Source organism: Heterodontus francisci, chromosome 32 (genome assembly GCF_036365525.1).
Source record: "Heterodontus francisci isolate sHetFra1 chromosome 32, sHetFra1.hap1, whole genome shotgun sequence".
Taxonomy (NCBI): Eukaryota; Metazoa; Chordata; class Chondrichthyes; order Heterodontiformes; family Heterodontidae; genus Heterodontus; species Heterodontus francisci.
In genome coordinates this window covers 2,422,540-2,450,328 of record NC_090402.1, presented here as the reverse complement: position 1 = coordinate 2,450,328, position 27,789 = coordinate 2,422,540, and the positions used below count along the sequence as shown (strand labels likewise).

At 45.5% G+C, this 27,789-nt stretch overlaps 1 protein-coding gene across 2 annotated transcripts in view; it reads right to left on the bottom strand.

Annotated features, from left to right (window-relative positions):
- wdr5 (WD repeat domain 5) overlaps positions 1–23,118 on the bottom strand; it is a 48,840-nt gene extending 25,722 nt beyond the window's left edge. The window contains exons 1-7 of one of the 2 annotated variants that reach the window (XM_068012017.1): positions 23,065–23,118; positions 22,954–23,031; positions 9,378–9,584; positions 7,556–7,664; positions 6,247–6,320; positions 3,341–3,430; positions 873–962 (exon numbers count right to left, since the gene is read on the bottom strand). In XM_068012017.1, coding sequence (XP_067868118.1) covers positions 873–962; positions 3,341–3,430; positions 6,247–6,320; positions 7,556–7,664; positions 9,378–9,455 — 441 coding nt within the window. In that variant the 5' untranslated portion in view covers positions 9,456–9,584; positions 22,954–23,031; positions 23,065–23,118. The other variant, XM_068012018.1, reaches the window with a different exon arrangement.
- Positions 23,119–27,789: the final 4,671 nt, after the last annotated feature.

Sequence of the window (27,789 nt, the reverse complement as noted above, 5' to 3'; positions counted from 1 at the left end):
TCCTGTAGTGATGTCCTGGAGCTCAGATGATTGACCTCCAACAACCACAACCATCTTCCTTTGCGCTAGGTATGACTCTAACCAGCAGAGGGTTTTCCCCCTGATTCCCATTGACCTCAGTTTTGCTAGGGCTCCTTGATGCCATACTCAGTGAAATGCTGCCTTGATGTCAAGGGCAGTCACTCTCACCTCACCTCGAGTTCAGCTCTTTTGTCCATGTTTGAACCAAGGCCGTAATGAGGCCAGGAGCTGAGTGGCTACTGCAGTTTAGTTTCTGGTCAGTGGAAGCCCCAAGGTGTTTGATAGTGGGGGATTCAGTGGTGGTAATGCCATTGAATGTCAAGGGGAGATGGTTAGATTCTCTCTTGTTGGAGATGGTCATTGCCTGGCACTTGTGTGGCGCGAATGTTACTTGCCATTTATCAGCCCAAGCCTGGATATTGTCCAGGTTTTGCTGCATTTCTACATGGACTGTAGTGTAGGCCAGTGAGCACAGGCTGTGATGGGTGAACGGGACTTCTTGCAAGTTAGGGTTTGGGCAGCAGAGTTTTGGATGAGCTCGAATTTGAGAACTTTTAGAATCTGTCCCCCAGTGAGAGTCAGTGTGCGTGGAACCCGTACCCCAGGAAGAGTCAGTGTGTGTGGAACCTGTACCCCAGTGAGAGTCAGTGTGTGTGGGACCCATACCCCAGTGAGAGTCAGTGTGTGTGGAACCTGTACCCCAGTGAGAGTCAGTGTGTGTGGGACCCGTACCCCAGTGAGTGTCAGCACTTTCAGGGGAAGAATCGAAAACAAAATCTATTCATTGAACACAGCTTTACGGTTCAATACTGAAGATAACAAAAAGTTCCCAGCTTTGATCTGTTACTCACCGATCCAGAGACAATCAGATTCGACTGAGGGTTGAAGTTACAGCAGAAAACATAGTTACTGTGACCTTTCAGCGTCTTCAAACATTTGCCCTGAAATCATAACACAGCCAGAGCTCAATACAGTCCAGAGAAAGGAAGACCCTTCATTTCTATAAAACCTCTCACAACCCTCTCCCAAAGCACTTTATAGCCAACAAAGATCTCTTTGATGTGTAGTCACTGTTGTTTTGCAGAAAACCTTATAGCCAATGGGTGCACAGCAAGATCCCACAAATAACAATGGGATAATGACCCAATATTCTGTTTCAGTGATGTTGGTTGAAGATACATATTGGCTCAGGACACTGAGGAGAACTCCCCTGCTGTTATTCCAATAGTTGCCATGGGATCTTTTATATCCAGTTGAGATAGCAGACAGGGCCTTGGTTCAACACCTCATCCCAAAAAGGCACGTCTGACAGTGCAGCGCGCCCTCAGTACTGCCCCTCCAACAATGCGGCCCTCCTTCAATACAAAACAAGAGTGTGATGGAATACTCTCCACTTGCCTGGATGGGTGCAGCTCCAACAACACTCAAGAAGCTCGACACCATCCAGGACAAAGCAGAAGCTTGACTGGCACCCCATTAACAAACATTCACTCCCTCCACCACTGACGCACAGTGGCAGCAGTGTGTTCCATCTACAAGATGCACTGCAGCAACTCACCAAGGCTCCTTCCAAACCCATGAACTCTACCACCTAGAAGACAAGGGCAACAGACACTTGGGAACACCTTGTTGGGGCGGCACAGCGGCGCAGTGGTTAGCACCGCAGCCTCACAGCTCCAGTGACCCGGGTTCAGTTCTGGGTACTGCCTGTGTGGAGTTTGCAAGTTCTCCCTGTGACCACGTAGGTTTCCGCCAGGTACTCCGGTTTCCTCCCACAGCCAAAGACTTGCAGGTTAATAGGTAAATTGGCCATTGTAAATTGCCCCTAGTATAGGTTGGTGGTAGGAGAATTGTGGGGATGTGGTTGGGAAAACGGGATTAATGTAGGATTAGTATAAATGGGTGGTTGTTGGTCAGCACAGACTCGGTGGGCCGAAGGGCCTGTTTCAGAGCTGTACCTCTCTATGACTATGACCACCACCTGCAAGTTTCCCTCCAAGCCACACACCATCCTGATTTGGAACTATATAACAGTTCCTTCACTGTCGCTGGGTCAAAATCCTGGAACTCACTTCCTAACAGCACTGTGGGTGTACCTACATCACATGGACTGCAGTGGTTCAAGAAGGCAGCTCACCACCACCTTCTCAAGGGCAATTAGTGATGGACACTAAATGCTGGCCTAGCCAGCGCTACCCACATTCCACGAACAAACAAATAAGCAAACAGGACTGACCCGCCGACAGTGCAGCACTCCCTCAGTACTGCCTCTCTGACAGTGTGACGCTACCTCACTACTGCACCTCTGGCAGCGTGACGCTCCCTCAGTACTGACCCTCCAACAGTGGCTGGGGAGGGCGGGTCGGAGCCAGTGACTATAGAAAAGGGATGGAGCCGATGGCTGGGCATAGTACTTTGTACCCAGTATATTCAAGCAAGCACAGCAACTGTTTGCTTGAGGGCTGACGTTGCTGCACCAGTCTGTGCGGCTCCTGGTGGCTGTGTCAGAACACGAGGTTACCTTTCTCCTGGGAGCTGTGTGCCCTGGTGAGTCTGTGGGCCAGAATGAAATTGTCATGCAGAGCGGGGAGGAGCAGCAGTGCCCTGGTACTGGACACTGCGAGCTGCAGTCTGACCAGGGGCCTTGTTTCTGGGTCCACTAGCACAATCTATCATTTATCTGTTTTCAGGGTGTGGCTGATGCTGGCCTCAAGGCACCAAGTCTCCATCACAATGTGTGGGACAAGAGTCATGTGTTGGCCAGGCCAGACAGGCTCCCAGGTGGGTTTGTTTTTTCACAACGACAATCCAGAAGTTTTTCTTGTCCTTTTTCTGGTGCTGGCCATCGAATTCACTGAATACCAGGGATTTACGCTCTCTAGGTTTGGGCTGCTAGTCTAGTACCATAACCTTCAGGCTACTGCATCGCTCTGTGGGACTACATCTACGTGAGAAGGCACGCAGAATTGTGTTCTGCTGCTAGGGCTGAGGGGAAGGAAGAGGAAATCTGCAGACCAGTATAAATACCTCACTGCTCTCTTGGGCCACCTCCCAGGAAGAGGTTCAGGAGGAGCAGAGGGGCCTCACTGGAAAAAAACATTTTTAAAAGGGAACCATGTAAAGCAATTGAAATAAACCAGACATTATTCCTCCATTACTCACAGTCACTGAATGAATTACAAGCCCATCCACCCGTCAGCTTGCCTGAGTCGGCCCCAAGACAAAGTGAAGTCTAACTTCCAACTACCTCCCAACATTCCCCAAGCTGCTGATAATTTGCTCCCTATAGGCTGTGATCAACACTGACTGACTCACTTACCGAGTTCACGTCCCATATTTTAAGGGTTTTGTCATCTGAAGCAGACACCAACAGGTTAGAATCTGTGGACCAGGCAACATCCGAGATTCCCTATTTCAAAACAAGATTACAGGCATTTAAAAATCTCTGCAGTTTACACATGTAAAAGTAATGGGAACCCACATTGTCAAGAGCACTTTGCATGAGGAACACCCAGCTTTCACACTCCCAGAACTCTCATGCATTTCACAACCAATGAGGCATATCTGCTGTTATGCGGACAAATGGTAGCGAAACTGTGCACAGCAAGATGACACAGATAGCAAATGAGAGAAATAATGAGGTCATCTTATAGGGGAGGGATTGAGCTAATGTGGCTGGGGGTGGAGGGCCAGAATATAGCAGAGAGGAGAATCAAGTGCATAGAGGACTGGGAGACACAACCATCATTAGAATAAAGAGTGGTTCAGACATAGGAGTAAACAGACAGGGTGTGCAAGGCAAGTTAGGATGAGTTTGTGCATTCCAAATGTGGTAAGGTTAGTGTTGCAGGCACAAGTGGCCAACTACATTGGATTATAATATTATGGCAGTGAGAGAGACTTGACTCAAAGAAAGGAAGGAAGGGAAATGTAATTTTTTATTCTTTGTTGATGGGATCTGAGCATCGCTGGCTAGGCCAGCATTTATTGCCCATCCCTAATTGTCCTTGAGAAGGTGGTGGTGAGCTGCCTTCTTGAACCGCTGCAGTCCATGTGGTGTAGGTAAACTCACAGTGCTGTTAGGGAGAGAGTGCCAGAATTTTGACCCACTGACAGTGAAGGAACGGCAATATAGTTCCAAGTGAGGATGGTGTGTGATGTGTGACTTGGAGGGAAACTTGCAGGTGGTGGTATTCCCATGTGTCTGCTGCCATTGTCCTTCTAGGTGGTAGAGGTCGCAAGTTTGGAAGGTGCTGTCGATGACTCCAGGCTACAATGTATTCAGGAGCGATAGGGAAGGAAAATAAAAGGATGGGGTGCAGCAAAATTGATCACAGATACTGCTGCAGCCATGGATGGAGGGGGGGGTGGTGCGATAATGTTCTTCAGGGTTCAAAGACAGAGTCTCTTTGGTTAGAATTAAGGAATAGAGGAGCTATTATAAAAACAGAAGATGCTGGAAATTACTCAGCAGGTCTGGCAGGATCTGTGGAGAGAGAAACAAACTTAATGTTTCAGGTTAAAGACCTTGCATCAGAACTGGAGAGAGGTAAGAGATTCAACAGGTTTTGAGCAAGTACAGAGGCAGGGAAAGGGAGAAGGGAGGGAAGAACAAAAGGGAAGGTCTGTGATAGGGTGAAGGGAAGGAGAGATTAAATGGCAAAAGGAATGATGGTCAAAGCCAAAGGAGATAGTAATGGGACAAGTAAAGAAACGAAAGATGGATGCGTCAATTGGGAATAGCAGAAGCATCACCAACACTTGCGGTCTGAAAAAGTGAGGGCAGAGTTTATAATCTGAAATTATTGATCTCAATGTTGAGTCCGGAAGGCTGTAAAGTACCTAATTAAAAGATGAGATGCTGTTCCATGAGCTCATGTTGAGAAAAGGGAGGCTGTTGTAAATGTCAGGCTCATAATATGGTAGAGAAGAAAGCTGAATATAGAAAGTGCACAGGAGAAGAGCACTGAAAAAGGGAATGAGGTGCAAAGAGAGAGCATATGAATAGATTAGTAACTAACATAAAAGGGAACCCAAAAGTCTTTTATAAACACAAATAGTAAAAAGGTAGTCAAAGGAAGGACGGGGCTGATTACTAACCAAAAGGAGATCTTCTTGTACAGACAGAGGGCATGGCTGAGATACTAAATAAGTGCTTTGCATCTGTCTTTACTTGAAGAGGATGATGCCAATGTCATAGCAAATGATGAGGGCATAGTGAGATTGGACAAGATAAAAACAAAGAGGAAATAAAACAGTTGGCAATGCTCGAAGTAGAAAAATCACCCGGTCTGGATGAGATGCATCCCAGGTTGCTGAGGGAAGCAAGAGTAGAAATTGCAACGGTTCTGTTCACAATCTTTTGATCCTCTGTAGATATGTGGGTGCTTCCAGAGGACTGCAAATGTTACACCTCTGTTCAAAAAAAGGGAGAGGGATAAATCGGGTAATTACAGGCCTGTCAACCGAACATCAGCGGTAGGGAGAATTTGAGAGACAATAATCTGGGACACAATTAATTGTCACTTGGAAGAACATGGGAAGAACCTGAGTTAATAAATCACAGCCAGCAAGGATCTGTTAAAGGCAAATCATGTCTGACCAACTTGGTTGAGTACTTCAATGAAACAACTGAGAGGATTGATGAGGGCGGGGGTGGCGGAGGTGAGGGCAGGGGACGCGGAGGCAAGGGCAGGGGGGGTCAGAGGCGAGGGTAGGGGCGGGCGAGGGCCGGGCAGCAGGCAAGGGCAAGGCAGTTGATGTTGTGTATACTTATTAGCAAAATTGAAGGCCATGGAATTGAAGGGATAGCGGTAGCAGAGATAGAAAATTGGCTAAAGGACAGAAAGCAGAGAGTAGTGGTTGTTATTCTAGAGAGGAGGAAGGTATACAGTGGTGCTCCCCAAGGGGTGGGTATTTGGAGCAATGCTTTTTTTGATATATTTTGAATGACGTGGACTTGGGTATACAGGACATAATTTCAAAGTTTCTACATGACACAAAACAGTGGTAGTAAACAGTGAGAAGGATAGTAACAGACTTCACGCAGACAGACACAGTGTGGTGAAATGGACAGACACGTGGCAGATGCAATTTGACGCTGAGAAATTTTGGAAGGAAAAATCAGGAGAAGCAATCTAAACTAAACAGTACAGTATTAATGAAGGTGCAGGGAGACCTGGAGGTTCATAAAGAGAAATAGGCTCTTGGGCTTCCCACACTCACCAGTTTGTGTCCTGATATGGTTTTCTCAAACTTGCCATCGTAAGCACCCCATATTTTAATCAATTTATCAGCAGCTGTGGACAAGATACAAAACAGGTTTCAGGATCGAGACAGAGTAAAACTCACCTCCAAAGGCCCAGAGAACTGCTTTGCTCATTCAGCCCACTGCTGTAGTAGGATTGAACCCCTGCTTGTGATTCTCCCTCACAGTGCCACCTCAACTGCTTGCGTGTAGTGTGCTGCTTAGAAAGTTGAGGTGGCAACACGCTGAGTCAGTCAATCTGCCTCCCACTCACCTCTATGTGACTGACTCAGGAATTGATGTGAAGCTCTCTTCCTCTAGACCTCAGTTGGTTATAGCTGCGAATCAGGGCCTCACAGACCAGAGGGTCACAGGTTCAATTACCAGCTGGGCAAGCAACGGGGTGCTACAACTGGCCTTAGTACCACAGAGAGAGAGAGAGAGAGAGAGAGAGAGAGAGAGAGAGAGAGATACACAAAAAAATACTCAGCAACAGCTCCTGCCTGACCACACTCCAGTGGCTGATGTTGTGAGAAAGTGCAGAAATTAGGCACCATCAAGAACAGACTCGGTTATGATGCCTCTTTTTTTTTAAAGAGTCAACCACTTTCCTAAGAGTCTGGAGTTACATACAGACCAGACCAGGCAAGAACAGCAGATTTCCTTCTCTTAATCAATGACAGTTTCACGGCACCATTACTGAGACTAGCTTTCAATTCCAGATTTTTACTAATTAATTGAATTTAAGTTCCACTAGCTGCCATGATGGGATTTGAACTCGTGTCCCCAAGTCATTAGCATGGGCCTCTGGATTACTAGTTCAGTGACATTAGCACTACGCCAGCATCTCCCCTTGAAGTTGAGCTGCCTGCTGATACTCACTGTCTCATGAAGAATGGCTGAGATACTGGAGATAAGGCTCTACTTTGAGGTAAAGCTCTGCTCCAGCCACAGTCATTGGATTCAGGAGCACATACCCTGCCTGACTGAAGCCTGTCCTAAACCAGGGGCATGGCAGACAAACTTCAGCATCCTCACCTCATATTAACTGGAATTAGCTAAGGCACCACACACCGGTGGGGGAGGTGGGGGGGGGGGGGGGGGGGGGGTGCGGAACCTGGGACCTTCTGGTCAGTGTAGCTCAACCCAGCCCCAACCGGGGTGGCATTTAGCCACTAACTGCTAGGACTGATTCCTGAAAATAAAACCCTGTGCTGAATGTTTTCACATTACAGGATCACCGACTGCAATCACTGAATAAATGAGTAAAGATACAGATTTACTTACAGGAACTTGCCAGCCACTCTCCATTTGGACTAAACTTCACTGACGACACGGCCTTTGTATGTCCGGCCAGCGTGAATTTCAAGGTGTAGTTCGGTTTCACTGCAGAAGGCTGTTATTCAAACACACAGGAGAAATTTTATAAAAAGCAACTTGTCTCCATCCACACCATGTGACCACATAAACAAGAAACAAGCTCCCTCCAGCCTGATGTCTCGAAAGGTGAGGAGTGCAAGTACCATTTCAATATGGGTCAAATCTGTAATCATCTCCCCATAATCACCATGGATACCATGGGGCAACAATGTGAAATATCACAGAAGCAAACACCTACCCAAAAATAAGTCAGTTCATCAGTTTTCCCTTACAGTTTTTGCAAATGCTGTTGTTTATCTCTCTGCTGTGATTTGTTTAACTCCTCGCTGTACAATCTCTCTTTCTGCCATGCAGCAAGACCTGGACAACTGTCAGGCTTGGGCTGAAAAGTGGCAAGTAACATTGGTGTCACACAAGTGCCAGGCAATGACCATCTCCAACAAAAGACAATCTAACCATCCCCCCATGACATTCAACTGCATTACCATCGTTGAATCCCCCACTATCAACATGCTGGGAGATACCATTGACTAGAAACCTAACTGGAAGAGCCACATAAATACTGTGGCTGCAAGAGCAGGTCAGAGGCTGGGGATTCTGCAGTGAGTAACTCACCTCCTGATTCCCCAAAGCCTGTCCACCATCTATAAGGCACAAGTAAGGAGTGTGATGGAATACTCTCCACTTGCCTGGATGGGTGCAACTCCAACAACACTCAAACACGACACCATCCAGGACAAAGCAGCCCGCTAGATTGGCACCCTATCCACCACAGAAGCAGTGACAACAGCGTGTAGCATCTACCAGATGCACTGCAGTAACACACCAAGGCACCTTTGATAGCACCTTCCAAACCCTAGGACAAGGGCAACAGATGCATGGGAACACCACCACCTGCGAGTTCCCCTCTTAAGCGACAGTGCTTAAGCTACAAGGCGGCACAGTGGGGCAGTGGTTAGCACCGCAGCCTCACAGCTCCAGCGACCCGGGTTCGATTCTGGGTACTGCCTGTGTGGAGTTTGCAAGTTCTCCCTGTGTCTGCGTGGGTTTCCTCCGGGTGCTCCGGTTTCCTCCCACAGCCAAAAGACTTGCAGGTTGATAGGTAAATTGGCCATTATAAATTGCCCCTAGTATAGGTAGGTGGTAGGGGAATATAGGGACAGGTGAGGATGTGGTAGGAATATGGGATTAGTGTAGGATTAGTATAAATGGGTGGTTAATGGTCGGCACAGACTCGGTGGGCTGAAGGGCCTGTTTCAGTGCTGTATCTCTAAATCTAAAAAAAAATCTAAAATCCATCCTGACTTGGAACTATATCGCTGTTCCTGGGTTAAAATCCTGGAACTCCCTTCCTAAAAGCACAGTGGGTTTACCTACCTCACATGGACTGCAGCGGTTCAAGAAGGCAGCTCACCACTACCTTCAAGGGCAATTAGGGATGAGCAATAAATGCTGGCCTGGCCAGCGACACCCACATCCCATGAACGAATAAAAAAATTAAATAGGCCTGTGTTTAAACCTCCCATCAGATGCTGGTATATGCCTGCACCAATTGCCAACCCCAGCTGGTGCACAATGATGGCTGACCCTAGATGAAGTGCCGAATCTCTGGAGTGAGGCTTGAACCCACAATCTTCTGACTGAGGTGAAAATGCTACCCACTGAGCTATCAATGAACTGCCTGTGTCTGGTGTGGGGACTTCCCCAGCGAATATATTTTACTACTCGCCTTGTTTTGGTTGGAAGAGGAAGGTGCTGACTGTGCTTTTGTGCATTCCGACTCGGATTTTTTGTCTTCAGTCGCCATCGTTGTCGACTGCACGAGCCAGATAGTGTCCTGGTGTTTCGATGGAAAGGGGCACAGCTCGTGCCTAAACCCAGGCTGAAAACCACCACCTTCTCAGGTACAGCCGGTGTGGCACAGTCTCTGTAAAAACTGGACAAAAAAGAAAACTGGCAGTCAGAAACAAAGCTCAAATTCACATGGACAACACGAGGGAACATTGCAATCTCACGCAGCTAGAGGCTGTAATCACTTAACAAATCCCTGGACAGACTGACTTAGGATCAGCTTTAAATTAACAGTATGAAACAAACTATTCACTTATGTCTCATTGAAAAACATCAGGTTACAGAAAAGAAAAATCACAATAGACACAAACAGAACCACTGAGCTGGTTCGCATTGCAAGTAAAGGGTGCAGGAGAGTCAGTGCCATGCAGGTATGGGAACTGGATTGCATCTGTCTAGTATCAGAGAGCAGGCAAATTACAACAAATGGCCAGAGAGACTCCTCTCCCTGAAGAAGTTGGGGGGGTGGGGAAGGGGGGTGGTGGGAATTTGTTGAACTCCTGCGGCTGCCCTTTTTATATCACCAAGGTGAGAGATGGGGCTGGTGGTGAGGTAAAGAATCAGGATGCATCACAGGAGGCCCCCTGCAGGATATGTCAATCAGATAAGAACACCATGCAGCGGCACTTCACAGGTGTCCAATCAAAGTAGGCCATTTAGCCCATCAAATCTTGTGTCTAAAATCCCTCAGGCCTGGAACCATTCTGGTAAATCTCCTCTGCACCCTCTCAAGGACCCTCACATCCTTCCTAAAATGTGGTGACCAGAACTGGATGCAATACTCCAGTTGTGGCCTAACCAGAGCTTTATAAAGGTTCAGCATAACTTCCTTGCTTTTGTACTCCATATCTCTATTTATGAAGCCCAAGATCCCATATGCTTTGCTCACATTACTCTCAATATGTCCTGGCACCTTCAAGGGTCTATGCACACGAACCCCCAGCTCTCTCTGTTCCTGCACACTCTTTACAACTGTGCCATATAGTCTACATTGCCTCTCCCTATCCCTTCTGCCTAAATGCATCATCTCTCAGTTCTCTCTACGAAATTCCATCTCCCATTCTGCGAGTCTATGTCCTGTTGTAGTCGATTGATATCATCCTCACTGTCTGCCACACCTCTGAGTTTGATATCATTGCCAAATTTTGAGATTCAAAGTCATTTATATCTATCCAAAAAAAGCAGTAGTCCCAGCACAGGCCCTTGCGAGAACACCAGTCTACGATCCTCCAGTCTGAAAAACCATTTACCATGACAATGTTAATTTTTCAAAATTTGCTAAGATTCTGGAAAGGTTCCATCAGACTGGAAAGTAGCAATTAAAACCCCTCTATTCAAGAAGGTGGGAGGCAGAAAACAGTTAACTATAGACTAGTTAGCTTCACGTGTCATGGGGAAGGTGTTAGAAGCAATCATGAAGGAGGTTATAGCTGAGCACTTAGAAAAATTCAAGGTAATTGGGAATAGTCAGCATGGTTTTGAGAAAGGGAAATCATGTTTAACCAATTTATTGGAGTTCTTTGAAGGAATAACATGTGCCATGGATAAAGGGGAGCCCATTGACGTACTGTACTTGGATTTCCAGAGGGTATTTGACAAGGTCCACATAAAAGGTTACTGCGCAAAGTAGGAGCTCATGGTGTAGGGGGTAACATATTAGTTTGGATAGAAGATTGGCTGGCTGGCAGAAAACAGAGAGGATGCACAAATGGGTCCTTTTCTGACTGGCAGGATGTGAAGAGTTGAGTCCCGCAGGGGTCTATGCTGGCAATTCAACTTTTTACAATTTACGTCAATGATTTAGATGAGGGGAGCGATGGCATGGTAGCTAAATTTGCAGATGACACAAAGATAGGTAGGAAAGTATGTTGTGAAGATGACATAAGGAGGTTGCAGACCGATATAGATAGGTTGAGTGAGTGGGCAAAAATCTGGCAGATGGCGTATAATGTGGGAAAGTGTGAAGTTGTTCACTTTGGCAGGAAGAATAAAAAAAGCTGAGTATTACTTAAAACAGAGAATGACTGCAGAATTCTGAGGTGCAGAGGGATCTATATGTTTTAGTGCATGAGTCACAAAAAGCTAGTATGCAGGTACAGCAGGCAATAAAGAAGGCTAATGGAATGCTATCCTTGATTACGAGAGGAATTGAAAATAAAAGGATATGATGCTTCAGTTATACAGGGCATTGGTGAGACCACATCTTGAATACTGTGTGCAGTTTTGGTCTCCTTATTTAAGGATGTAAATGCATTGGAGGTGGTTCAGAGGAGGTTTACTAGATTGATACCTAGAATGAGCAGGTTACCTTATGAGGAAAGGTTGGACAGACTGGGCTTGTTTTCACTGGAGTTTAGAAGAATGAGGGGAGGCTTGACTGAAGCATATAAAGATCCTGAACGGTCTTGATGATGTAGATGTGCAAAGGATGTTTCCTCTTGTGGGTGAGTCCAGAACTCGGGGGCACTGTTTTAAAATTAGGGGTCGCCCTTTTAGGACAGAGACGAGGAAAATTTTTTTCTCTCAGAGTGTTGTGCGATTTTGGAACTCTCTGCCTCAGAAGGTGGAGACGAGGTCATTGAACACTTATAAGGCAGCGGTAGATTGATTCCCTTGCCTAACAAGAACCTAAGGTTATTGGGGGTAGACAGGAGTGTGGAATTCGAAACACAAGCAGATCAGCCATGGTCTTATTGAATGGTGCAGCAGGCTTGAGGGGCTGAATGGTCTACTTCTCCTAATTCGTATGTCTTGCTGTGTTCTGTCTTAAAGCCAATTTTTAAAATCCAAGCTGACATTGACCCTCGATTTTGTTAATCAGCCTTTTAATGTAGTACCTTATCAAACGCTTTAAAATCCATATAGCAATATCCACTGCATGCCCAGCATCAAGCTTCTGTGTTACTTCATCAAAAAATTCAATTAGTCAAGCACAATCTACCTTTTACAAAACTCTCCTTAATTAACTCAAACCTCTCCAAGTGCTTACAGATTTTTTCCCAGATTGTTTCTAAAACCTTATTCACCACTGATGTTATACTGACTAGCCTGTAGTTACTAGGAGTGTCCTTACACCCTTTCTTGAATAAGGGTGTCATATTTGCCATTCTCTAATACCCTGGCACCTGCCCTGTATCTAGGAAAGATTGGAAGATTACGGCAAGCCCTTCCACTACCTCCACCACCCTCAGCAACCTGGGATGCAAGCCATCCAGAGCAGGTGGCTTATTCACTCTAAACATAGCCAGCCTTTCCACTACATCCTGCTTATCAATTTTCACCCCATCTATCATCCTCTACCATCTCCGCTTCTACCGATATTTTGTCAGCATCCTCTTCCTTAGTAAATGAATGAACGGTACACAGTTTTCACAATCAGCACAATAAATTTCCCTACGTGCCTCAGTTTTCAACATTGGCTCCCTCCATCTAAACGACTCAAGCTAATCTGGTGCAGGCTTTCTAAACACTTTTCCACTGATGTGGGATCAGATGGCTCCGCAAAGTCTGCTTCAGCTAAGCCTCCCACTGTCTGAATGGAATACAGCGACACTGTGTCCCTTCATCCGATGCATGAAGTCATCTCCTCACAACGGCTTGCAAGGTTTGAGATTGCACATAATGCTCATGTCAGCTAATCCATACTTCAGGTTACTGATGCGGAGAACAGTCCAGGTTGCTAGTTTATTATTGAGGAAAAATGCTACTTCGAGCATTACAAAATATTAAAACTTTAAGTGTTCAGCTCAAACAACACAGGAAAAATCTAACTACAGCCCTCTTGTATTCATCACCTACAGCTTCTTAGGGGCACTACCTACACTAAGTATTAACAAACCCACCAGCAGCTGATTCACATCCCATCAATCTCCCGAGTTGCTTACTCTAGTCTGGACCTGATGATGCATAACCCTCAGCAACCCTATCGAGCTAAACTTTCACACTCACATCCAGTCAATTATAAAGAATGCCTCATTCTGTTACCAGAACACTCATCTGCTGCTGCTGCCGAGACCCCTGCATCACCTCGAGCAGCCACTCTTCCACTGCTTTTCTCGCCAGGATATTATGCTCCCAACTTTCATCTAAGCTCAGCCAGCTCATTCCAGGACTCCGTGGATAATATGGCCAATGCTCCGGTGCAGCGCTGAGGGAGTGCTACATTGTCACGAATGCCGTCCTTTGGATGAGGTGCTACCCAGTGATCCCACCTGCCACCATCAGTCCTTCAGGTGGGTGCTAAAGACCCTATGGCTCTATCTGAACCAGCAGGTGAAATTCTCCCATCACCCTGGCCAACACTGCTCCCAGTTAAAAGCAGAATATCTGTAACAGCCCATTCCTCTGATTCTTGGTATGGGATCTTACTGTGCATAAAATGGCTGCCACATTTGCCTACATAGCAACCACTGTACTTCAAAATGATTATACAGAGTGCACTAAGACATATCTAAGCAACAAGGCTTTGAAAAATTACATTTTTTAAGCAATCTTCAGTTAATCCAGAATGCCATCCCAACATAACTTGAATAAAACTGGAAATGCACAACAGCCTTGACTCTCCCCACTTTCACAGGCCCCAAACAGAACTGAATTTCTTGACCCTCCTTTACAAATCACAACATGTTTCCTCTCGTCTAAATCTCTAGCACAATTTCCTTTCATATAACATTTGCAACACAGCAAGGCATTCCACAGTGCCGCACAATCTGGGCAGGGAAATTTGCAGTCTGAGGGAGGTGACTGGCATGGCCACCAATGACGGAGTGTGGAAAAAGCAGAGTCAAATGACAGAGTGTGAACAAGATGGTCGTGGCACGTGTACACAATTTGGAGTCGTTGAGAGAAAGGAATGGGGAGCATAGGGATGTCAACAATGTCAGGGTGGGAGGTGAGCCACACTGTGAGCGCAAGAATGAGACAGTGCAGGTACATCTTTGAGTCAAATCCTGGGGAGACTGACATCTACATAAATGGAGCTCACGCATACCTAGGCATTCTTTAATGCAAAAAGTACCATAAAAATGTAAACCCTTTAATGTTCCCGGGCCAGCACACAACTGCAAAATTAGCACTTAAACCAAGTCCATCTATTTAAGCTAACTGTAAATAACGAGGAAACAGTCATTGATAGATAAGTCAACTAGGGTGACAAAAGAAGTTTCAGTGAAACACAGAGAGAACCAGCCCAGAAAAACTATACAAAGGTCAAATATAACAGCAAATAAATAATAGGAAATGTTAAGTACATGATTAAGGGACAGGCCCAAGTTTTTTTTATTCTTTCATGGGATGTCAGCATTGCTGGTAAAACCAGCATTTATTACCTATCCATCATTGCCCTAGAGGTGGTGGTGAGCTGCCTTCGTGAACCGCTGCAGACCGTGTGGGATAGGTACACCCACAATGCTGTTTGGGAGGGAATTCCAGGATTTTGACTCAGCAACAGTGAAGGAACGGCGATATAGTTCCAAGTCAGGACAGTTTGTGACCTGGAGGGGAACTAGCAGCTGGTGGTGTTCCCTTGTGTCTGCTGCCCTTGTCCTTCTGGGTGGTAGAGGTCACAGGTTTGGAAGGTGCTGTCAAAGGAGCCTTGGGTGAGTTGCTGCAATGCATATTGTAGATGGTACAAACTGCTGCCAATGTTTGCTGGTGGTGCAAGGAATGAATGTTAAAGGTGGTGATTGGGGTGCCAATCAAGCGGGCTGTTTTGTCCTGGATGGTGTTGAGCTTCTTGAGTGTTGTGTTGGAGTTGCACTCATCCAGGCAAGGCGAGTATTCCATCACACACCTGACTTGTGCCTTGGCGATGGTGGTTCTGATGAAAAGTCACAGATCTGAAACATTAACTCTGTTGCTCTCTCCACAGACGCTGCCTGACCTACTGAGTATTTCCAGCATTTTCTGTTTTTATTTCAGATTTCCAGCACCTGCAGTATTTTGCTTTTATTATACAGATGATAGGCAGGCTTTGGGGAGTCAGATGGTGAGTTACTTGCCTGAGAATTCCCAGTCTCTGACCTGCTCTTGCAGCCGCAGTATTTATACGGTTGTCCAGATAAGTTTCTTTTTTACTATTCTTTCTTGGGATGTGGGCGTCACTGGCAAGGCCAGCATATGTTGCCCATCCCGAATTACCCTTGACAACTGGTGTCTTGCTAGGTCATTTCAGAGGTCAGTTAAGAGTCAACCACATTGCTGTGGGTCTGGAGTTACATGTAGGCCCGACCAGGTATGGATGGCAGATTTCCTTCCCTAAAGGGCATTAGTGAACCAGATGGATTTTTACAACAAAGGATGATAGTTTCATGGCATCCTTACTGAGATTAGCCTTCAATTCCAGATTTTTATTAATTCATTGAACTTAAATGCCACCAGCTGCCATGGTGGGATTTGAACCCATGTCCCCAGGGCATTAGCCTGAGCTAATGGTAACCCCTCCAGGATGTTGATAGTGGGGGATTCAGCTATGGCAATGCCATTGATTGTCAAGGGGAGGTGGTTAGATTCTCTGTTGTTGGAGATAGTCATTGCCTGGCACAAATATTACTTGTCACTTTTCAGCCCAAGCCTGATGTTGTCCAGGTCTTGCTACATGTGGACACAGACTGCTTCAGTATCTGAGGAGTTGCAAATGGTACTGAACATGGTGCAATCATCAGCGAACATCCCCACTTTTGACTTTATGATGGAGGGAAGGGCATTGATGAGGCAGCTGAAGATGGTTGGGCCAAGGACATTATCCTCAGAAACTTCCACAAATTGATGGGCTGCAGTGACAGCTGAAACTGACTGGATGAGCAGAACAATTAAGACTTCAAAAAGAGACATTAGATGGAACATAGGTTCCGAAAGGAAATCAAATCAAATATGCTCCCTTTGGCTTTGTGCCAGGCTCTTGTCTGAAAACCAAAGAGGAGGTGGTGGTGGAAGCAGAGTCTTTGAATATTAAGGCAGAGGTAGAGATTCTTGATAAACAAGGAGATGAAAGGTTATTGGGCATAGGCGGGAATGTGGAGTTAAGGTTACAATCAGATCAGCCATGATCTTATTGAATGGTGGAGCAGGCTTTTGGGGCCGAGTGGCCTACTCCTGCTCCTAATTCGCATGCTCGTAGAAAAAGGAGAAAAAAAGGAAAAACACCAAGTGAAGATGGAGGAGGAGAAGAAGGGGAAGTCCTCTCAGGCGACCAAGCAAGCGCAGTCCAAGAAACACAGCAGCAAGAAGCCCGTTAGTGCAAATTCTCTGACCAGATAAGACACCTAGAAAATGCTGTAGCAGCACTGATTCTGTAGATAGAGACTCGAATTACAGACGTGTTAAATCTATTAACAGAAGCATCGAGTACAAAAGCAAAGAAGTTATGCTAAACCCTTTCTAAATCACTGGTTAGGCCCCATCTGGACTACAGTGTTCACTTCTGGGCACCACACTTTAGGAAGGATGTCAAGGCCTTGGAGAGGGTGCGGAGGAGATTTACTAGAATGATTCCACAGATGAAGGACTGGAGAAACTGGGATTATAAGAGCCTAGAGCAGAGAATTCTAGGAATTTTTTGATGAAGTAAGGAGAAGATTGCTGAAGGGATGCAGTGGATATTGTCTATATGGATTTTAAGAAAGCATTTTACAAAGTACCACATAAAAGGCTGGTTAACAAAATTGAGGCTCGTGGAATAGGAGGGTCAGTATCAGCTTGGATAAAAAAAAATTGGCTTAAAGACAGAAAACAGCAAGTTGTGGTAAATGGTGGTTTTTCAGACTTGAGAATGGTAGACAGTGGTGTTCCCCAAGGGTCAGTGCTCAGACCACTGCTTTTTTTGATATATATAATTACATGAATATTGGAATACAACATAAAATCTCAAAATTTGGCAATGATAAATTCAGTTGCGGCAGACAGTGAGGATGATACCAATCGACTGCAACAGCACATAGATAGGGCTAGCAGAGTGGGCAAACCCGCGACCTCTACCAAATAGAAGGACAAGGGCAGCAGATGCATGGGAACACCACCACCTGCAAGTTCCCCTCCAAGTCACACACCATCCTGACTTGGAACTATATCGCCGTTCCTTCACTGTCGCTGGGTCAAAATCCTGGAACTCCCTTTTTAACAAAACTGTGGGTATACCTACCTCACATGGACTGCAGCAGTTCAAGAAGGCAGCTCACCACCACCTTCTAAAGGGCAGTTAGGAATGGGCAATAAATGCTGGCCTGGCCAGCGATGCCCACATCCCATGAATGAATAAAAAAAAAGACAAGTGGCAGATGGAATTTAATAGAGAAGTGTGAGATGATGCTTGTTGGCAGAAGGGATACAGCGAGACAATATAGACTAAATGGCACAGCTCTAAAGAGTACATATAGGGACTGAGGGAGCTGGGGGGGGCTCATGTGCATAGATCTTTGAAGGTGGCAGGACATATTGAGAAAGTGATTTGTGAAGCATATGGGATTTTGGGCTTCATAAATAGAGGCATTGAGTAGAAAGGCAGGGAAATGAGAGGTGGCATAATTGGGTCATTTTCTAGTTGGCAAGATGTAATGAGTGGTGTGCAACAGGGATCTGTGCTGGAGCCTCAACCTTTTACAATTTATATAAATGACTTGGATGAAGGGATTGAAGGTATGGTTGCTAAATTTACTGATGACACAAAGATAGGTAGGAAAGTAACTTGTAAAGAGGACATAAGGGGGCTACAAAGGGATATAGATAGGTTAAGTGAGTGGACAAAGACCTGGCAAATGGAGTATAATGTGGGAAAGTGGGAAATTGTCCACTTTGGCAGGAAGAATAAAAAAGGAGCATATTATCTAAATGGTGAGAGATTGCAGAGCTCTGAGATGCAGAGGGATCTGGGTGTCCTAGTGCATGAATCGCAGAAGGTTCGTATGCAGGTATAGCACGTAATTAGGAAAGCTAATAGAATGTTATCGTTCATCGCAAGGGGAATTGAATACAAAAATAGGGAGTTTATGCTTTGGCTATACAGGGCATTGGTGAGACCACATCTGGAGTACTGTGTACAGTACTGGTCTCCTTATTTAAGGAAGGAGATAAATGCAATGGAGGCAATACAGAGAAGGTTTACTAGACTGATACCTGGAATGGGTGGGCTGTCTTACGAGGAAAGATTGGACAGACTAGGCTTGTATTCCCTGGAATTTAGAAAAGTAAGAGGCAACTTGATTAAAACATACAAGATCCTGAGGGGTCTTGACAGGGTGGATGTGGAAAGGATGTTTCCCCTTGTGGGAGAATCTAGAACTAGGGGGTCACTGTTTAAAAATAAGGGGTCGTCCATTTAAGACAGAGATGAGGAGAAATTTTTTCTCTCAGAGGGTCGTGAGTCTTTGGAATTCTCTTCCTCAAAAGGCAGTGGAAACAGACTCGTTGAATATTTTTAAGGCAGAGGTAGATAAGATTCTTGATAAACAAGGGGGTGAAAGGTTATCGGGGGTAGGTGGAAATGTGGAGTAATCAGTTCAGCCATGAACTTATTGAATGGCAGAGCAGGCTCGAAGGGCCGAGTGGCCTACTCCTGCTCCTAAGTCGTGTGTTTGAAGTTATGCTGAATCTTTATAAAGCTCTGGTTCGGCCAAACTAGAGAATTGCGTCCAGTTCTGTTCACCACACTTTAGGAAGGATTTGAGGGTCCTTGAGGGGGTGCAGAGGAGATTTACCAGAATGGTTCCAGGGTGAGGGACTTTAGTTACAAGGTTAGGTTGGGGAAGCTGGGGTTGTTCTACTTGGAGCAAAGGAGATTGAGGGGAGATTTGATGGAGGAGTACAAGATTATGACAGATTTAGATAAGGTATACAAAGAAAAGCTGTTCCCATTAGCTGATAGTATAAGGATGAGGGGACACAGATTTAAGGTTTTGGGCAAGAGATACAGGAGAATGTGAGGAAGAACTTTTCTACACAGTGAGTGGTAATGACCTAGAACTCTCTGCCTACCAGGGTGGTGGAAGCAAAAACAAACAACTATTTCAAAAGGAAGTTGGATAGGTACTTGAGGGAAATAAACTTGGAGGGCTATAGGGATAGAGCAGGGCAATAGGACTGATTGGATTGCTCTGCAGAGAGCCGGCATGGACTGGGTTGAATAGCCTTCTTCTGTGCCTTAATGACGCGATTCTATGAAGGATACAGAAGAAAAATAAGAGATTAGAAGTTTAAGATCGGACATGAAGACTAGCAAGGAAAAAGTAACAGATTTTATAAACACATACAAGTAGAAGACCAGCGAGGGAGAGATTAGGGCCAATTAGAGATGGAAAAGGAAATAATCTAATGGAGGTTGAAGGAAGGGCTGATACAACATGAAGACTTTGTCTCAGTTTTCACAGGAGTGGTGTAGTGGGAATAAAAAGATACAAGGGGGAACGGTTGCAGGCCGTAACTATAGGCAATGTGGAGCTTATAAAATGGGTGTATCTCAAAGTGGAAAATGTTCGGGACCCCAATGGCAGTATCCTGGGATGCTGAGGGAAGTCAGAGAGGAAACAGCACAGGTTCTGACCACAATCTTTCAAACATCCACAGATATGGAAGTTGTGCCAGAGGACTGGAGGGTTGGTCAATTGACACCTCTTGTTCAAAATGGGTGAAAGCACAGAACAGTCGGAGAAGCATCAGTAGTGGCGAAACTTCTAGAGACCATAAGAAATAAAATACAAACTCATTTTGAAAAAGTGTGTTAATTAAGGACAGCTTGCATGGATTTATAACAGTTGCGTCTGACAAATGTAATAAGAGTTCTTTAAGAAAATAGGGGGCATTTATAAAGGAAATGCAGTGGATGTTGTTTTTATGGATTTTCAAAAGGCATTTGAGGTGCTACATACGAGGCACGTTGATAAAATGAAGACATTTTATTAAAGTGAGTGTGGCACGTGGATAAGAAATTGATTAAAAGACAGAAAACAGATTAATGAATGTTTTTCAGATTGGAGGGATGTGAACAATGGTGTCCCAGAGGTCAGTGTGGGGACAACTGCTCTTCGCACTGTAGCGTAATGCACCAGGTTTGGATCTTGGGTCACATCTTCAAAGTTTGCAGATGACACAACAATAAGAGTGGTTAACCATGAAGACTGCAAGTAACTTCAAGAGCATATAAAACAAAAACAAAAATCCTGCAGATGCTGAAAGCCTGAAATACAAACAGCAAATGCTGGAAACACTGAGCAGGTCAGGCAACGTCTGCGAAGAAAGGAAAAGGGTGATGTTCACATTTTAGGCCCGTGACCATCGTCAGGATTGTCAACTTCATTCAAGAGGACAGAGACTGGTGGATAGATGCCACATAAAATATAGAGAATTGTAAAGTGGCATATTTTGGGAGGAATAGGGTGAGGAAATATGCACTCAATGGCAAAACGTTAACAGGAGTAAAGGAGCAGAGTCTGAAGGGTTCAGGTGGACAAATCTTTGAAAGTGGGAGGACCTAGAGATAAAGCTATAAAAATACACACATGGGACCCGAGGCTTTATAAATAGGGGCAGAGTACAAAAGCAAAGAGGGAGTGTTAAACCTGTGCAAATCATTTTCAAGACTAGTAAGAACAGTGTGTTCAGTTCGGGGCCCCTAACGTGAGGAAGGATATCAAGGCCATGGAGGGTGCAACAGAGTTTTACTGAGGAACCCAGGAATAAGAGGCTTTAGTTACATGGAGAGATCAGAAAGAGAGGGGCTGGCTGATTCAAAGATTAAGAGGAGAGAGGGGTGCTCAAAAATGTGGGAAGCTTTGCTGCAATAAAGAAAAACTACTTCCACTGGTCAGTGTGTATTAACTAGATGGCAAAAATATAAGATTGTCACCGAAAGAACGTGGGGGGAGATTAGAAACTTTTGTTTTGCACAGAGTATTGTTAGGATATGGCATATCCAACCAAAAAGATGGAGTGGAAGCCACAAAAACCTTTAAAAGGAAAGCCAGTAATTATTTAAAAGGAATAAGTTTAAAAAGGTCTGGGGAAAAAGTGGATAGCTCATTCAGAGAACCAAAATTAGGCTGAATGGTCTCAGTCCACAATGCACAATTCCGTGATTCTGTTCTACACTTCCTGTTCCTGATTACTCTCCTGTAGGAGTATGTGGCTGTTGGTTATGGAAGGGAATGGTGTAGCCCACTGTGCACAGCACCTTGGCTGGTGCATCTAGGATGGTGATACAGGTGAAGTATCAGAAATCAGCAATTAACTAAACGACAGCAAGTGTTTGCGTCTTCAGGAGAGGAGAAAAAAGGAGCCCAAAAACCCATGATATTCCATCTGAAAACCTGTCCAGCCACAAACATGCTTGCTGCAAAACAGTAGTTGGGAAGCTCAAATTGCAGATACATATGTTCTGTGATACAAACATTGAATATTTATCGACTGAAAATCTAGTGACAACTATGCCAGCCCGACAGATTAACCTCTCCCCAGCCCCCTCTTCTACAGAAACACCCACATTCCTGCCTGTAACATGGGATGAACACAAATAAAATCACAACACAGTAAACCACAGAAAAGTTGCGGCACAGAAAGAGGCCATTCAGCCCATCGTGTCTGCGCCAGCGGAAAAAAACTAGCCGCCCTTTCTAATCCCACCTTCCAGCACCTGGTCTGTAGCTGCAGGTCCAGGTACCTTTTAATAGAAATAACCTTTAATAGACATTGCTTAAAAAAAATGTGGAACCTTCATGCGAGGAATTATTTCACCAGATCTGAGTATTTCCAACATTTTGTGTTTTTCTTTCATTGTGTTGGATCATTTTTACACGAGAAACAGCAGACTCACAGACTCCAATACTAGCTGCTCAGGCTTCTCTTCCCCAGTGTCTGGATGCTTCCAAAATAACATATCATACTCGCCTTCCCTCTCCCCCCACCAAAGACACCCATCTCGCCAGGCTACAGTTCCAGGGGTACTGGGCAGTCCTCTGGTGCCCCAAAGTTCTTGGTGTAAAAGGCAATGAATAGAGATATTTAACCACAGGGGCATCACAGCCCATCCTGTCCTGACTTAATGGTGACCTACAAGGAACGATTAAAGTGATCAGAGTCACAGACTGGCTCCTCCTCTCCTCTCCCCCCGCCACCAGGCCTACCCAGGGGCACTGAGGCCAATTTAATTCTTCCTACCCAATGTAACCCACCACGATTCAGCACAGTCCAGAAGTGGGACCCACACCCTCCTCACTGGGCAGAGACTCTTACCTCGGACTAAAGCCAGCAGATCGGGGGGTAATGTGGGGCTCCCGAGGAGTGAAGATGGGAGCTGGAGGCGTGTCCCGAGGGAGGTTTGGGCCCAGAGCTTGGTGGGGTGGGTGTGCGAAGCAATGGGACCTCAGTGCGATAGGGGCTGGGCCTGGGCTCCGGAGGCGGGTTGGGGGCTCGTGTAATTGATTCCCGGGCCGCAGGCCTGAGCTTCGGGCCTCCACTCCCGCCGCTATTACCTGGGCCTGGCGCCGGCACCGCCGCTCTCCCCACGCAGCCTGGGCCTGGCGCCGCCGCTCTCCCCGCGCCGCCTGGGCCTAGCGCCGCCGCTCTCCCCGCGCAGCCTGGGCCTAGCGCCGCCGCTCCTTCAGCTCGATGTGGCGGGAGCGCCCAGTACGCCTGCGCCGCGCCAAACCCGGGACGCCGGCCAGCGACAAAGAGACAAACGGCCAAGAGGAGACCCGAGACCTGGAGACTCCACCAGCAGCGCTTCCTAGCGACGGCAGAGCCGTGTCTCCCAATTAGGAACACGTAGCTGCTGCAGGGCCAGAGCTGCAATGTACTGTCGGAGAGGGCAATGGAAGCAAGCACATAATAACTTTCAAATACTTAAAGGAAAAAGAGACTTTTGCAGGGCTGTAAGGAAACAGCATAAGAGTGGGCCGAATTACATAGGTGTTTCAAAAAGGCACAATGGGCCGAATTAGGGAAGGAAAGAGTGGGCATGAAAGAATATTGGCAAGCAAAATCAAGGTGAACCCAAAGATGTTTTATCAATACATTAAGAGTAAGAGGATAACGGAGAGAGTAGGCCCCATAAAAGACCAAAAAGGTAACCTATGTGTAGGAGTGGAAGGTATTGATATGGTTCATAATGATTACTTTGTGTCTGCCTTCACAAAAGAGGGGGGCGATGCAGATATTGTAGTTAAGGAAGAGGGGTGTGAAGTATTGGATGTGATAAACATAGAGAGAGAGGAAGTATTAATGGGATTAACATCCTTGCAAGTTGATAAATCACCAGTGCCAAATGAAATGTACCCTAGGCTGTTAAAAGAAGCAAGAGAGGAAATAGCAGAGGGTCTGACCATCATTTTCCAGTCCTCGCTGGATACAGGTGTGGTGCTGGAGGTTTGGAGGACTGCAAATCTCTACCTCTGTTTAAAGAGAGAGCGAGGGATAGACGGAATAATTACAGGCCAGTCAGTCTAACCTCAGTAGTGGGCAAATTATTGGCATCTGTTCTGAGAGACAGGATAAACTGTCACTTAGAAAGGCACAGGTTAATCAAGGATAGTCAGCATGGATTTGTTAAGGGAAGATCTTGTTTGACCAACTTGATCGAATTTTTTGAAGAAATAACAAGGACGATAGATGAGGGTAGTGCAATTGATGTGGTCTACATAGATTTTAGCAAGACTTTTGATAGGGCCCCACATGGCAGACTGGTTAAAAAATAAAATCCTATGGGATCCGGGGAAATGCGGCAAGGTGGATACAAAATTGGCTCAGTGGCAGGAAACAAAGGATAATTGTTGACTGGTATTTTTGCGACTGGAGGGCTGTTTGCAGTGGCATTCCGCAGGGATCAGTGCTGGGTCCCTTGCTTTTTGTGGCATATATTATCAATTTGGACGTAAATGTAAGGGTCATGACCAAGAAGTTTGCAGATGACACAAAGATTGGCTGTGTAATAGATAGCGAGGAGGATAGCTGTAGGCTGCAGGAAGACATTGATGGCCTGGTCAGATGGACAGAAAAGTGGCAAATGGAATTCAACCCTGAGAAGTGTGAGGTGATGCATTTGGGGAGGTCAAACAAGGCAAAGGAATACACGATTAATGGGTCCCCCCACAATGTAATTTTTACAGATTTTTATGAATAAAGTATATTTTGGAAATAAAAAAAAAAAAATGGGTCCCCCCACCAAGCTGAACTGAGGGGCTGGATCCATGGGAAACCCCTCGAACTGTATCGGAGAAATTTTGTGTGCTGTAAATGTAAAAATGTATATGGCATGACAATGAAATGGAAGAGTTGTGAGGCAACTCATGATTGTATAGAAGGAAACTGATCACCTTTGTACTGTTTGTATTTTTTGACTTGATGCTGTTTTAAACTGTTTGGAAATGTAATTTTTACAGATTTTTATGAATAAAGTATATTTTGGGAAAAAAAATGGGAAAATACTGAGACGTGTAGAGGAAGTAAGGGACCTTGAAGTGAATGTCCACAGATCCCTGAAGGTAGCAGGACAGGACGATAAGATGGTTAAGAAGGCATATGGAATCCTTTCCTTTATTAGCCGAGGTAAAGAATATAAGAGCAGGGAGGTTATGCTGGAACTGTATAACCCATTGGTTAGGCCACAACTTGAGTACTGTGTGCAGTTCTGGTCATCTCATTACAGAAAGGATGTAATTGCACGAGTGAGGGTACAGAGGAGATTTACGAGGATGTTGCCAGGACTGGAAAAATGCAGTTATGAGGAAAAGTTGGATAGGCTGGGATTGTTCTCCTTGGAACAGAGAAGGCTGAGGGGAGATCGGATTGAAATGTACAAAATTTTGAGGGGCCTGGATACAGTTAATGTGTAGAGTCTAGCAGAGAGGTCAGTGACTAGGGGGCATAGATTTAAAGTGATTGGTAGAAAAATTAGAGGGGAGATGAGGAAAAGTCTTTCACCCAGTGAGCATCTGGAACTCACTGCCTGAAAGGGTAGTTGAGGCAGAAATGCTAAACTCATTCAAAAGGAGTCTGGATATGCACCTGAAGTGCTGTAAACTGCAGGGCTACAGACCAAATGCTGGAAGGTGGGATTAGAATGGGTGGAACATTTTCCAGCTGGCACAGAGACGATGGGCCAAGTGGCCTCTTTCTGTGTTGTAAACTTTCTATGATTCTATGCTGTATCATTCTATAATCATCTGGGAAAGTGACCCATTCCAACCATTAACCTGTCTTTGTTCATTATGCATGCTGACCCACCTGCTATGTTGAAAAACTAGGAAGAGCGGAGGTCTAAGCAGATTTAGAGGTCCATGTATACAATCACTAAAAAGTAATAGGTGTAGAAAATAATCAAAAAAGGCTAATGGTATGCTGGCCTTTATATCTAGAGGTTTAGAATATAATGGTGAGGAAATTTGCACAAAGGCTATACAAATCCCTGGTGAGAAAACATCTGGAGTAATGTGTAGAGTTCTGAGCATTGCCCCTTGGGAAGGATCTATTGGCCTTGGAGAGTTTTTACTTATTCGTTCATGCGATGTGGGTGTTGCTGGTAATGCCAGCATTTATTGCCCATCACTAATTGCCCTTGAGAAGGTGCTGGTGAGCTGCCTTCTTGAGCTTCTAGGTACACCCACAGTGCTGTTAGAGACAGAGTTCCAGGATTGTGACTCAGCGGCAGTGAAGAAACAGCGATAAAGTTCCAACTAAGTTGCGACTTGTCAGGGAACTTGCAGGTGGTGATATTCACTTGCGTCTGCTGCCCTTATGCTTCTAGATGGTAGATGGTTTGGAAGGTGCTGTCGAAGGAGCCCTGGTGAGTTGCTGCAGTGCATCTTGGAGATGATACATGTATCGGTGGTGGAGGGAGTGAATGCTTGTGGATGGGGTGCCAATCAAGCGGGCTGCTTTGTCCTGGATGGTGTCGAGCTTCTTGAGTGTTATTGGAGCTGCACCCATCCAGGCAAGTGGAGAGTATTCCATCACACTCCTGACTTATGGCTTGTAGACTGTGGACAGGCAATGGGGAGACAGGAGGTGAGTTACTCATTGAATGTCAAGGGAAGATGGTTAGATTCTCTCTTATTGGAGATGGTCATTGCCTGGTACTTGTGTGCTGTGATTGTTACTTGCCACTTATCAGCCCAAGCCTGAATGTTGTCTAGGTGTTGCTGCATGCGGGCATGACGCTAGAGTATCTGAGGATTTGCGAATGGTACTGAGCACTGTGCAATCATCAGTGAACATCCCCACTTCTGACCTTAAGATGGAGGGAAAGGCATTAATGAATCAGCTGAAGGTGGTTGGGCCTAGAACACTAGAGTCATTGATGGCACAGAAGGCCATTCAGCCCATCGAGTCCATGCCAGCTCTCCACGAGGCTCTGCAGTCAGTCCCACTCCCCAGGCTCAATCCCCATAGCCCTGCAAGTCTCTTTCTCTTAGGTGGACATCAAACTTCCTCTTGAGGTCACCATCTCCACTTCCACCATCCTTGTGGGCCGTGAGTTCCAGGTCATTACCACCCACAGCGTAAAAAGTTCTTCCTCATATTCCCCATGCATCTCTTGCCCAAAACATTCAGTCTGGGTCCCTTAGTTCTTGTACCATTTGTTAATGGGAATAGTTTTTCTTTGTCTAACTTATCTAAACCTGTCATAATCTTGTACACTTCTATTAAATCTCCCTTCAATCTCCTTTGTTCTAGGGTGAACAAACAACTTCTCCAACCTAACCATGTAACTAAAATCCTCCATCCCTGGAACCATTCTGGTAAATCTCCTCTGCACCCTCTCAAGGACCCTCACATCCTTCCTAAAGTGTGGTGACCAGAACTGAAAGCAGTACTCCAGTTGTGTCCTAACCAGAGTTTTATAAAGGTTCAGCATAACATCCCTGCTTTTGTACTCAATGCCTCTATTTATGAAGCCCAAGATCCCATATGCTTTATTAACCACTCTCTCAATATGTCCTACCATCTTCAAAGATCAATGCACATGCACCCCCAGGTCCCTCTGTTCCTGTACACTCTTGAGAACTGTGCCATTAAGTCTATATTGTCTCTCCCTATTCCTTCTGCCAAAATGCATCACCTCACACTTGTCAGTATTAAATTCCGTCTGCCACCTCTCTGCCCATTCTGCTAGTCTATCTATGTCCTTCAGTAGGTGGTTCAATATCATCCTCACTGTTTGCCACACATCCAAGTTTGGTGTTGTCAGATTTTGAGATTCTATTCTGTATTCCAAGATCCTAGTCATTTATATGCAGCAAAAATAAAGCAGTGGTCCCAGCACTGACCCTTGGGGAACACCACTGTCTACCATCCTCCAGTCTGAAAAACAA